The 14,574-nt window shown below is 32.7% G+C and overlaps 1 protein-coding gene across 2 annotated transcripts; it reads right to left on the bottom strand.

The window, feature by feature from the left end:
• On the bottom strand, positions 6,734–10,029 carry LOC109349723 (WUSCHEL-related homeobox 1-like). Of its 2 annotated transcripts, none has more exons than XM_019590657.1 (4): positions 9,396–10,029; positions 8,867–9,178; positions 8,247–8,323; positions 6,734–7,425 (listed from the first exon to the last, which is right to left on the bottom strand). In XM_019590657.1, the coding sequence occupies exons 1-4, from the start codon at positions 9,583–9,585 to the stop codon at positions 6,919–6,921; spliced, it is 1,086 nt and encodes a 361-aa protein (XP_019446202.1). In that variant the 5' UTR covers positions 9,586–10,029; the 3' UTR covers positions 6,734–6,918. The 2 variants fall into 2 exon arrangements, with proteins under 2 accessions (XP_019446202.1, XP_019446203.1); XM_019590658.1 differs by having other exon boundaries at positions 8,867–9,175; positions 9,396–10,028.

The following is a 14,574-nucleotide window of genomic DNA, read 5'->3' as shown; positions in this document are numbered from 1 at the left end:
AGTGATGGTGGAGGAGAATACACATCCAATGAATTTCATGCTTTCTGTGAACAAGAAGGCATCACTCATGAGATCATCTCACCATACACCCCTCAACACAATGGAACAGCAGAAAGGGTCAACAGAACTATCCTAAATATGGCAAGGAGCATGATGAAAACTAAAGAACTTCCTAAGAAATTTTGGGGGGAAGCTGTAGCCACTGCAGCCTACATTGCTAACAGGAGTCCTACAAAAAGGTTGCAAGGTGTGACACCAGAAGAGGCATGGTCAGGACTCAAGCCAAGTGTGAAGCATTTCAGGATATTTGGATCAATATGTTATAGACACATACCAGATATCAAGAGACAAAAACTGGATGACAGAGGAGAAAAGCTAATCTTCCTAGGATATCATTCAACAGGGGCATACAAACTCTATAACCCCTGAACTGATTCCATTCACTACAGCAGAGACATCAAGTTTGATGAGACTAAAGCTTGGGAATGGAATTCAATTCAGGAAAACTCACACAAGGCTAGTCAGATTGATATTGAGTTCAGCAACAAAACACCTCAAGAAACTCAAAGGGATGAAGTAATCTCACCAATCACTGGAAGACCTCAGAGAGAAAGACAAAGACCAACAAGGTTGAGAGATTATGAGATATTTTCAGATACCTCAATTACTTCTGAAGGTGATCTTGTCCATATGGCTCTTCTGGCAGAAATGGAACCAATAACTTTTGAACAGGCAATCAGAAAGGAATGCTGGGTTGAGGCCATGAAGGAAGAGATCAACTCCATTGAGAAGAATGGAACATGGGAACTCACACACCTACCAGAAGGAAAGAAAGCCATCCCAGTAAAATGGGTGTACAAGGTGAAAATGAAACCTGATGGAACAGTGGCCAAGTATAAAGCTAGATTAGTAGCAAAAGGCTTCTTGCAAAAACCAGGAATAGATTTTGATGAAGTGTTTGCACCTGTGGCAAGGATGGAGACAGTAAGGCTAGTCATAGCAATAGCATGCTCTATGGACTGGACCCTATGCCAAATGGATGTGAAATCTGCTTTCTTGAATGGTCCACTTGACAAAGAGGTTTTTGTATCACAACCTCTAGGCTTTGAGATACCAAGTCATGCACAGAAAGTATACAAATTGCACAAAGCACTCTATGGGCTAAAACAGGCACCTAGAGTATGGAACAAACGAATTGATAGCTTTCTTGTCAAGCAAGGACTCACCAGGTGCACCAGTGAACATGGAATCTACAGCAAAGTCACACAAACTGAGGCAACAATGATACTATGCTTATATGTTGATGACCTCTTGATAACTGGAGGAAATCTTGCAGAAGTAGAAGATATAAAGAAAAAACTGAAGCAAGAATTTGAAATGTCAGACCTAGGAGGGCTCTCATACTTCCTAGGGATTGAGTTTGTGAAGACAATCAAAGGAATACTAATGCATCAGAAGAAATACATATCTGATGTACTTAGCAGATTCAACATGAGTGAGTGTAATCCATCACCTACACCAGTTGAGACTGGAAATCTTCTGAGCAGAGATAAGGAAGGAGATGAAGAAGTTGATCCTACACTCTACAGACAAATAATAGGGTCATTGAGATACATTTGCAACTCAAGACCAGATATCACTTATGGAGTAGGAGTGATTAGCAGGTACATGGATAAACCTAAATACTCACACATGATGGCAGCAAAACGAGTACTCAGGTACTTGAAGGGAAGCTTAGACTATGGAATACTCTTTCCAAACAAAAACAACAGAAGAAAAGCAAGAATGGTTGGATACACTGATGCTGATTGGTGTGGTGACAAGGATGACAGAAAAAGCACAACTGGTTATGTGTTTAAGTTTGATGAAGCCCCTGTTAGTTGGAGCTCTAAGAAGCAAGAAGTTGTAGCTCTTTCATCATGTGAGGCAGAGTACATTGCTGCCTGTTTGGGAGGATGTCAAGCTCTATGGTTACTCTCCCTGCTCAAAGAATTAGGAATGCATTCTGCAGAATACATGTTACTCTATGTAGACAACAAATCAGCAATCAACTTAGCCAAGAATCCCATAGCTCATGGGAGAAGCAAGCACATAGAAACCAAGTTTCATTTCCTAAGAGATCAAGTTGACAAAGGGAATCTGAAGCTAGAACACTGCAGATCAGATGAGCAACTTGCTGATGCTCTAACTAAAGCATTGAAGAAGGAAGCCTTCGAAGTTCAGAGAAGAAGGCTAGGAATTGCTAGTCTAACTAGTTTGAATTAAGGAGGAGTATAGGAAAATGTAATTCATGAACTAGTAGAAATTGGTGGGCCTCTTGTTGTTGTATTTGGGCCTTTGTGTAACTAATTCTATAAATAGCAATTCCTATGGTTAGTTGGTTGTTAATCCCAACTAATACTTTCTAAATTTGGCAACTCCCTATTCTCTCTGTTTTCACTGCTTCATCTTTCATACCTTCTTCTTCTGTGCATTACTCTTCTATTCTTCTTCTTCTTCTCTAACACTCCCAAGGGTGAATTAATTTATGCATCATTTTGATGTAGAGGGGTATGACATGTAAGTTTCTACAATACAATGTTGACATCGAACAATTTACAATATCATTATGCAGTGTATATGCTTATACAATTGGGTCTAATGCACCGCATGGAACAAGCCTTAAGTGAATTTAGGATTGAAAAAGTTATGTGACTTTAGTTGATTTGTGTTATCTAATAAAAAGTTAAAAGAACTGAAATTTCATACTAGCAAATTAAATTTAAATATATAAATATTATAATGTACATATGTACTAACAAGTGCATAGAGTAGTGGGTGTATATGGTTTTGTAGATTAGAAAATGAGGAGTTATTGTTACTCCAAATAAATGTTATATTCTCTAGTATAATTTTTATTCTATTTCTATTCTTTTAAAGTTATAGTTTTGGTTCTTTTTATAGAACTCCTTGTAAAGATTATATATTAATTGAGTAGAAAGAGAAAACAAATAAGACCATCTTCTTTAATTCAGATAACAATCACATCGAATCACTTGCCCCTTTCGGTACTGAGAAAAGTGATTCATGTCTCGGACATTCATGATAGAAATGCCACGCGCTCATGCACTCACGTTCTTTACACTGTCGGGCTCAAACGGTGTAAATTAGTAGTGTACGGCTACGATTATTTGGGTACTAGAAAGTGTTGTACCAAACGACGCCCAAACTGCACGTGATCTTACATTAGTGTTTTGTCGTTTTATCGGTTTAGTTGAAATTTGAAAGCAGAAACTCTAGCATCATTAGCCCATTACCGTTTCAAAGATTCTATTGGAATTGTTGTCGTTTAATTCAAGGACTCAGGTACAAGTAACAAGATCTAAGAGGAGTCAAATTGTAAAGTATTATTGTAAATTCATTGTACTTATGTGCAGAATAAAAAACTCAAAAGTTGATTAATATATATACATATAGGTGCGAATATATGTAGTGTCACCTAAATCGAATCTTAGATGTTGAAGTAATACAACATTGATAATGACCATAACAAAAGAAATAGTTTTATGTTATTCCATTAAGGTTAATATAATAAAAGAGATAGTTTTATGTTTAAAAGTTGATGAATTTAATTGCTTCATCCGTTCCAAAACATTTGATATTTAGAGTTATGATAAAAAAAATAGAATGAATAAATGATATAAAAGTTGAATATAATTTGACTAAAATAAAATCATTTAATGCACATTAGAAAATGAAAAAGATGACTAATAAATAATATTATGATTGGAAAGTATAGTATAGGTGATTATTTAATTTTCAAAACTTTAAGAGATTAGAATAACATGAAGAAATCAAAACATAAAGTTTTAGAGTAGGAAAATAGTATTTCAGTAGTCAATAAACTTAGTTTTTTAATAATTTTTTCTTATTGCTTTCCTTATGACATTCGTTAGTAAGACTATATTCCATTTTAAAGAATTTATATTAACGGTCTTATGAAAAAGTGTTATCCCGGCCCAGATTGGCTCCTCTTGAAAGGAAATTCATTAACCCAACTCGGTTACATTAATGTGCCCAGTCCAGCTTTGTCTTCCTTGTAGGCTTTGGACACTTCATGTCATTGTTACACAAAGCCACTTCCTCCTCAAAGAAAGACACGAAGGCATAATGTGGAATTAATTTAAATATTAAACCTTATGAGAAGTACACCCGAATTTTATTTAAAGTGGGTATATATACTAATCGAATTAATCCTTAGAGAAATTATTGATTTTAGTTACACTTTTATTATTGATGTGGAGTAAACTTATATTTATATATTACATTGAGTTGTTGTTACTAAGTTATAGTAGCTTACTGATAGCAACTCAATGTAATTTATGATTATAAGTTGATGATGTCATGAGTTCGAGTTGTGAAAACTCTTTTTAGAAACATTGTAGTATATCACGTTATTTCTATACATATCTCTTTCACATGTGCTTATGTAGTAAAATTAGAGTATAATTGTAGATGCAAATATGGCTGAGATCATGAAAGTTCTTGTACATGCATATAGTGTTTAAATTAATATGGTCCCCCACATCACGGCTTGAATGGCTACAGTGACAACGCTGTTGAGTTAGACGCCCTAGTATTAGCCCTTAGTTCGGGTTTCTTCAAGAATCATGTAATATACTTTTCTAAGTTATGTATATAACTTCTAGTTCCAACGAGAGCTACTCTAAAACGGTGCCATGTTTTAACTATTCAAATTAGTAATGATTTTTTCACAACTACAATGTTGGTGTTATGTTTTTTATTGGAACTTTTTAGTTTACCCATCAATACAAGAGACAAAGTTAAGGTATTTCATTTCGTGTGTCTCACGAATGGGTTAAGAAGCGAATTAAAAAAAAGGTATAGCAATAAAAAATTTGTTGGTATTGAGTTAGTGATTCATATAGTGTAAACAAGTATGAATGACCATTAAATAGTGGATTAGTAGTGGTGGAAGTGGATTATAAGTTCAGGTGAATTTTTACTGCAATGTCAAAAGTTTTGATCTCAGAGTCATCATCAAGGACAACACTTAAACTAAACCACTCCTCTCAAATCAAAAGTTAGTGTTACCACTATATATTATTCATACAATACTAATAAGGTGTTGATTTAGTAGTATAAGTTCCTTTTAGATCTCAAAGATAATCAAAAGATCAATGATGTAACCACTTTGTTAGGAGAGATAGTCACACCCCAAAAGAGATTAGTTCAGGATACCCTTGATATTACCAAAACAAATATCAAACATAAAAATATTCATGTCTACCTTGTACCATTCTTAATAATATTCCAAGAGTTTATATATATCTAGAGAGAAAATTTTCTTTCGAGTCTGTATGTGCATACAATTAATTTCATGAAGTTTTATGTGTATCGATCCCTATACATTTGAGAGATTTGTTATCATCTTATAATAAAATTATGTGTAGCTTATTAGATGATGTTAAAATGGTAGGAGCTATAAATAATAAAGATTTTCTTGATGAACAAGAAGGAATGAGAAATGTTATTGAATTGAATTTTAGAATGTTACATTGAATCATATATGTAAATGGAAGAAAACACTAATTACCCCAACCAACTAATAAAAACTCTTTAATAATTCTTTAATAATTATTTTGAATACAATGATATACTTTAATACCTCCTCTTGCTGGTGAGTGAATCTTTATCTCACAATCTTGAAATATGAATGCGAAATAATACTGACGCTTAACCACTATAGGCATCAACTTCATCCAAAACTTAACCATCTATTTTGACAGGAGCTTAACCAACCAATATTTAACCATCTACTTGAAAGAAGCAAACCAATCATAATTGAATTTTAGTTAGTTTTTGGTAGGGTGATTAGTTTTTTCATTCTTTACATAAATGATTCAATGTAATTTTGTATTTCATTAATTTAATTTAATTTTCAATTCATTCAATCAATTAATGAAATTCATATATATCTTGTTTTCGCTCTTGATTCTTAATAGATGATAATTCTAGATAAAATGTTGGAATACAGACAGCACAATAAATCAAACCAGAATAGCAGAATTTTATATGTAAAAAATAAGTTCTAAAAATATTCGAGTCCCAACGTGATTGATACTTGGAATAGATAAGCTACTTATAGTTTTTGTCACTGCATTCATTATATAGTCGTTGTTGATCTATGATATGTGGATATACTCTTGGGTAAAATTCAACCCTACTCTTTAGGCAAACAAATAATAATGTATACATCACCGTAATGAATCTTGTCTATATATATGATTTCTGCGATTTATTTCATCTTTCAATTCAATACATGAACTTTACTTTAAATGCACCCGTGCTGTTCCCTTCTGGTGCATTGATGTGATTTCTTCATTGTCATAAATCACACTAAAGAGTTTACTGCACAAGAATAAATTCAGAACTAATTGAACGTAACATGCATGCACAGCATAACATAATGATGAACAGATTTGTCCCCATGTATTCAACAAAAGAACAAAAGAATTCTCCAACCCATGCTCATAGTTACTTCAACATCCAAGTCTGTCACATCTTTTCCCATTTATTCATTACACATTATTCATTTAATCAACATGCACACGTATATATCAAGTTACTTAAATAAGGCCTATATGCTATATATATATATAATTATATGTATAAATATAAAGACTAACCCCCTAGATTTAAGCCTTTTGATTCAACCAACATAGTCCAAATGCATTTTAAGGTAAAATACTCATTCCAACTCAGTGTCTAATACAGCACCAATTTCTAGTTTGAAACATAATATCACTAACAATAAAAAGTAGTGCTATTAATTAATTTTCCAACAAGGTACAAATTTCAAACCACAATCCTATGTATGATTTTACATACTTAGCAAAGTGTGCTTGGTTTTTCTAATTAGCTCCTTAATGGAAGGAACTCAATAAACTGGCTAGGAGGAGCATTCATTGCTGAAATTGATATGTCTGTCTCTTTCTGTTGGTTATTGTTATCACTGCTGCAATCTCCATTCCTTATAGGGAAAAGTTGAAGGGTTTGAGATTCCACAGCACAGTTTTCAATAATATCCTCAGTGTTGTTGTTGTTGTTGATACTGCTTAATTCTGATTTGTGAGGTGAAATAAAGAATCTGAGGTTATGATGATTCTTAATGAGACTTGTTGGGTCCATTAACCTTGATGTTACAGTAGAAGTATTAAGAGGAGTACTAGTTTTTATGAGGTAGGGTGCAACAACTGTAGGAGGATGAGGAGGTAATTGCATCATGTGCCATGTGGCATTCCTTTCCATGAAGTTTCTTCTTTGCTCTAATTCTCCTTCATCAAACTGGAACCATCCATCTGTTCTACATTCTGAAACTTCTGCTTTTGCTGCCTCTTCTGCCCTTTGTATTGAGACAGATTCCTGAAGGTTTTTAATTAAAGGGGGCCATGCAAAAAACAAACTTATCAAAACTTGTACTTCGTGTTCCAAATTTTGTCTCACACTAATAAAAATATGTCATTTCAACAAATTTTTTAACATTTATTATATTTTTTTGATTTATTATCATAAGTGCAGGATAAAATTTGTAATATGGTTTGGGACAACAAATTTTTTTCTGCATATTATATAGTAAAATATTAACTAAAGTTGGGAAAAGTACTTATTGGATTGGCACAGATTTCAAATATATTGAGGCACACTCCAAGTTTAGTATTGGTGTTTTCAAATAAAGTTGCATGGTCTAATGAGAAGTCAAATTAAAGGTGAGGTGAGGATTGTCTTTTCCATCATAAAGGGGGTGCTCAATTCCATATAGTATAGGAATATTATGGAGTGGCCAAAAAGCTAGTGAGACCTAAATGACATGAATAAGCACAAGCCCCAAAAGCCCAGCTAAGTTTCATCACAGCAGCCCCGACAGAAAGGAAGGAGTGCAGCTTTTAGGACCTTTTCATTTCCCAACGAACAAACTAAGCTTTTGTTTAGGTGCTTTTACTAAGCTATATACTATAGCTATAGTGCATATCTTTCTATAATTTAATCATATAATGTTTCCAATATCAAACTTGATAATTGATACATCTTTAGTAATCATATGCAAATAATCAGTGCTTAATGGAATCTTATTATTCCCTATAAACTTTTTGGTGGTTAAGTGATGAATCCCAAAGTTGAGAAGGAAAAGGGGTTAGTAGTCTCCATGAACAAGGACAAAGACAAAGGAAGGATAAAGAATAGACCTCTGCAAGGGTACTGCAGTTTGTAGAGGGTACCCAGTTCTTGGTTTGTTCAACTTCAAACACGGTTGTACTTGTGCCTGAAGACAAAAGAAAAAACAGAAAAGAATATGAATTTACATCTCAATTCTCAAGAAGCAATCAAAATGAGCATAAACAAAAGCAATTAATGCATATAATACAGATCTCTAACAAAACAAAACTCAATGGACTAACTAAATCCATAAATTACAAAACAAAATATTAGAACCTTGATCTCCTTTCTTCCTTGTCTCTTTTTATATCAACAAAACCACTATAGAGATAACTTTATGTTGGATTGTTGGATAAACCAGACAAATCATATAGACTCATATCACCTTAAATATATATGAGATGAGAGATGAGATAATCCAATATTCATATATAATCATGCCATACAAAGTTACAAACTATGATGTGAAAATAATATATATGTATTTAATATTAGGAAAATGTTTTGTAGACAACATTCTTTTTGACAACAATGGGACAACAAAGGTATTTCACATCAAATTTATTATCCTTTTATTATTAAAATGTGCAATTGCAGTTAAAATAAGAACTCTTAATGTTATGCTATTATGTTTTGTAGTTTTTGTTACCTGAATCTTTCTTTTCAAGTATAGTATCAAAGTGATGACCCTCAGCAGCAGATTCCATTTGACGGCGTCGTTTCTGTCTTTCTCTTGCTTTGTGATTTTGAAACCAATAGAAAACATTTTTGCCTTCAATTTTGCCAAACCTTTTTAGCTGTGCAGTGATTTGCTGGATTTGTTCAGCAGATGGTGTTCTTGTCCCTCTCATATACAATTCTTCAAGTGCTCTTAGCTGTTCTGGTGTTGGATTCCACCTTGAACTCACCACAACTGGTGGACCATTCAACTCTCTCTTTCCCTGCTCTACCATTGATGCTGCTAAAACAAAGAAACTTTTCTATTCTTACATATACATCCAATATATTGTAACATGCAAATTAAACCATAGTTATTATGCACATGATATTAGTTATTTTTATATTATTATTATAAGACTTTCTTCAAGGTGAACCTGATACACTATATACATGTTTAACAAGAGAAAAAGGTTTAAAAATGAAGAAGTTAATTTAAGGTTAGAGTGAAAGAAGCATACCCAGATTGTGATATTGTGAAAAGAAATCATTGCCATGATGAATACGGGTTAAGCAAGGAGTGGTTATAGCTGAAGAAGTGTTGTTAGGAGAAGTCACTGGCCTTGGCACGAGAGGCCTGAGTTTCCTTCCATTGAATGCATAATCAGCCAAATTGAACTCACTGCCTTCTTTGTAACTCACCATCCACATTTTAGGGTTACTGTTATTGTGTGTAGTGAAGGGTTTATGTTAGATAGAAAGCTTATTTATAAATAGTAGAACAACGAAGCTACTAATATAGTGTATGTTATAATAATGAAAGGGGGGATATATAATAGTTAAGATGATTAGATAGCAAAAGTGGGAGTGCTTTGATAGATTTTGTTAGTGACTTGGCTAATGGGAACTGAAATCATGGAGTACTGGAAAGTTGTTGAAGGACAAAAAATGAGTGAATAGTGTAGAGCATGCAAGGCTATGATGTGAAATAAGTGGACCAAGAATGGTAATTATATATGCTTCAAATGAAAAGTGGAGAAGACTTATATAGGGAATAGAATGATGCTAACAAAGAAGTTCATTTTTGAAAATGAGTTATTAGTTGAGCTGAAAGTTGATAGTGTGAAAAAGTATTTTGCGTCTCAGACATTCAGAGATGCGAGATGGGATATTGATCACTTTCTCTCTAGTACATAGGTGAGAGAATGGGGCATGTGGGTTTAATATGAGACAAAGTAAGGCAAATTCACGGTCCATCTTGACTGAAAAATTACGGTTTTGGTCTTTTAAAAAAATTACAAAACTAGTGTAACTTTATTGAAATCGGTAATGAAAATGCCGATTTCAGTTTCTTTTTTTGTCTCACTCCCCCCAAAATCGGCAATAGGGGAAGTTTTATTTAAATGAATTTTTTTTGTCGTCCCCTAAATCGTTAATGGGGGAGATTTATATATTATATTTTTTTCCTCCTCTCTCCTAAATCGGCAATTGGGGGAGTTTTTGTTTTTTTGTTCTTTTCCCCCTAAATCGACAATGGGAGAGTTATATTATTAGTTTTAGGGTTTAGTTTTTCAAGCACTAACCCTAACAATTAAAATTTTAATAGTGTCAGATTTTGTTTTTTGTATAGTGTTAATGTTGCAAAAAATATTTTATTATTGTGTTGTGTTGTTAGGGTTGACAAAAATTATTATGTTGTATGTTGTTAGGATTAGTGCTTGAAAAACTAAACCCTAAAACTAATAATATAACTCCCTCATTGTTGATTTAGGGGGAGAAAGAACAAAAAACAAAAACTCCCCCATTGCTGATTTAGGGTGGAGAGGAAAAAAAATAATATGTAAATCTCCCTCCCCATTGACGATTTAGGGGGAGAAGGCAAAAAAAAATCATTTAAATAAAACTCCCCCCTATTGCAGATTTTGGGGGGAGTCAGACAAAAAAGAAACTGAAATCGGTATTTTCATTGCCAATTTCATAAAGTTACACTAGTTTTATAATTTTTTTAAAAGGTGTATCAAAACCATAATTTTTCGGTTAAGGTACACCATATGGGTGAATTTGCCGACAAAGTGATGAAAGGACATGAGGTTGACTAGGCTATATAGATGGAGAAAGTGGTATTGCAATGTGTCCTACAAAGTATCCAACAACCATATTTAAATGTCCAATAATTATTAAAGAAATATATTTGTTTGTTGATTTTGTTTATACCAATAAAATTGTATCTAACAACTATGTTAGACCATATTTGGATTGAAATTTAAATTTTTATCTTAAAACTAATTGACAATAAAAATAGTATCCCCAATAAACATTTAAAAATTCCAAAACAATGAGGTTCACAATGTCAAACATACTTCCAAATATACTTAACAATTCACAAGTTCTTAAATGAACCCCATTTTATAACTCAACAAGTTATCATATGTTTCCTAAACAATTGTCACATGAGCATATATATTTCAATAGTGCATCCGTTTAACGAGCAGTTCTTGTGACCAAGCTGTCCTAGTCCTACTAAAAACCAGGGTTGGACATGCTCTCAGTCTTGTTCTATGATCCATATTATGACATAATTTATACTCTCAAGTTCTTATACAGGATTTATACAATTTACTATAAAGAATACAGCCATCACATTTTTCTTTCTTCTTATTTCCTCTTCAAAGGAAATTGTCCAAACTTTTATTAAAATACAAAGTTGAAATAAAAATATACAAGACAAGAGATATTGAATATAATATGTAGAAAGAGAGAGGAGAGAAGAGGAGAAAGGGGAAAAAAGAAAAGCAAAAGAGAGTGAGTGAGAGAGGAGAAGAAGAGAAGAGAGGGCGTGGAATTCTGGGTGGTATTGGGAGTAGGGAATGAAAAATGACGTGACGATGATGAGGGTTATCATTCAGGAACTATTTTCTATTGGTCCCTAACATATCTAAACAATTCATTACATAAATACTAGAGCTGTCAACCATGTTTCTATTGTTTGAGATTTGGGATTCTAAGGTATAATTTTCATACTATTTCCCTTTTGAACCTCTCTAAATCTTTTAGCACTCACTCATGAACTATGATCTATTTGATATTGATCTATACAGTACTTTGTCTTGACCAATAATATCTCGAAGAATCCTTAATCAACAACAATTATATCCGGAAAAGCCCTTAATCGAGACAATTATCACTTTTAAAATATTGAAAACATAGGGGTTTTTTATCAATAACTTAGAGTTGTGTTGTGATATAGACATCATTGTATCACTCTTTTGAAAATGATTTGTGAGAGACCTCCCAAAGAGGCAGGAATGACAACATGGCGGGTCGGGGCCAGATTTTCACATATCCAAACCCGAACTCGAAATTCAAAACCTGAACCCAAACTCAATGGGTTGAAAATAAAGATATCATCCTCAAACCCGTCGGGTTTCGGGTATTTCGAACCCGAAAAAACCCCAAAAATTATATATGTATTAAGAAAAGTATGATATTATTTTCGTTTTATTTTTTTCCCTAGCGTTTCTATTTTCTCCTATATTATTTCATTTCTTTTATGTCTGAATATCTAATAGCATGTAAAGTAAAATTAGAAATTAAAAACAATGGACACGTGATAGAAATTTCAATTTTAAATTGAATTACATTACTTCGAGGCGGGTTCGGATTAGGGTATTTACTCTACCAAACCTGAACCCGAAATAGGATAAAAAACTCGAACCCAATCACATCGTTTCCCCATTAATTTTGGGTTCGTTTTGGGTGGGTACACACGATTTCAGGTTTCTTTATCATCTCTACCGATGAGTAACACAAACCCTAAACTTATGCATTCAAAGCCAAAAATATGGAATTCATACAAATTAAATTATATAAACATCTCTGAAAATGTGTTGCTTGCTCTTTCCAAGTCTCAAAATGTTGCTAGCTAAGGTTAAAGAAATCAATTATTATATATGTAAGTTAATAGCCATAATATCTCACAAAGGTTATAACGGTATATATATATATATAAATATAAAGAAAAGGATAAAATTGAGATATCAAAATTATAAATATTTAATATGTGTAAAATGATAGTGTAAAGATTTATATACATTTATTTTAATTACTTTTTTCTGAAAAGTCAAAAAATATTAAATATCAATGATGGATGTACAATAATAGTGTACAAAATTCATACACTATCAATGTATACATCTTTTTTTATATTTAATTATCTAATCGTCTTTTAGTCATGTTTTGAGTTTACATAGCTTACATATACACATAAATGTACTTAATAATGCATAATATAATTAATGATTTAATATGTATATAGTGACAGTGTAAATGTTTTTTACACTGTTAGTCAATCATTCATTATTAATTTATTAACCAACATTAATTCTCAAACAAAATAATACAAATTAATAATGGATAATGTATTGACAATGTAAAAAACTTTACACTGTACAAATTTTAACTCTATGATTAATAATGTGGATGTGTATGTAATAATAATTCATCCCTAACCAAAGAGTACTTTCTTGTTATGACCCCTTCTCTCTTACCCCTATACTCATTGATTGCTTCACGTCAAGTGCCTTTCATACTAATTCTAAATTCGAACTGCCTCTCTCTCTCTCTCTCTCTGCACCTCCCTTTAACCTTTTCGCTGTCTATTTTGTTGTCCATGCACACACACCCTCTTCCACCCTTCACATCTAATGTACTGATATTATATTTCTCTCTCAATTCTCCATTTTTCACTCTCCACCACCACATATTTACTCATTCTAGATCTTCTCTATTAATGAAGAGATAATTGATTGTTTTACTCACATTTTTAATGACAAAAATGTAATTTTATGATAAACAAAAGAGTAAAATTGTTATTAGTTATTACATTTTGTATGTTAATGTGTGTCACTTGCCTTTGCATGGAGAAGATCCTTACTCATATATAACAACTAAGTTTGTTATATCCTATTGGGTCAGCTGAGCTTCGTTATTAAAAAAAAAATGTCATAATCCTATTTTATGTCAAACTAAAAATCTTTATTGTGCCTATTGTTAACTTTTTTAATCTCTCTCTATCTATAGCAATTGACAACCTTAAAGCAAGATTTATGAATGATTAAACATAGAGCGTATACCAACAAGACATTGATCTAGTTGTGTAAGCTCGTTAAATTCTCAGGATAACTAAAAGGTCAAGAACTCGATTCATGAGAGCGACACTTGTTGAGAGGGACCGTCACATACCAAAAAATGATTAGTTCATTTTCCATAGGATGAGAGATATTTTATTTTAAGCATGAGATTGCAAATTAGAAAATTATTGTGTTACAACCATGTTGAAATCTTCTTGTACATGGTCCTACCCCATTAATTGGATTAAATTGATCAAGAGAGAGGTTGTCCTATAAACAATTCTATCCATGTCCTCTCTCTATGGTTTGGTTTGGTTTGGTTTGCTCTCCCCTTCTGTCACCTATCTCATTACCTCTTAGGTATAGCCCCTTGGTCATTATGATGGAATGACTCAATTCTCAAATTAGAGTAGTGGATCCTCTGTCACATAGAATTTCATAAGGGCTATAATTGATTAATTATTTCTAGCTTTTTGTTGGGTAAGGGCCCTACTACCTGCAAATTCTGAATCCCTACTATTTGTATGTCTGTTAGTTATTAAGATGTTGCATGCAAAATATATATATAATG

Source organism: Lupinus angustifolius, chromosome LG06, assembly GCF_001865875.1.
Source record: "Lupinus angustifolius cultivar Tanjil chromosome LG06, LupAngTanjil_v1.0, whole genome shotgun sequence".
NCBI lineage: Eukaryota > Viridiplantae > Streptophyta > Magnoliopsida > Fabales > Fabaceae > Lupinus > Lupinus angustifolius.
This window is presented reverse-complemented; position numbering and strand designations above follow the sequence as displayed.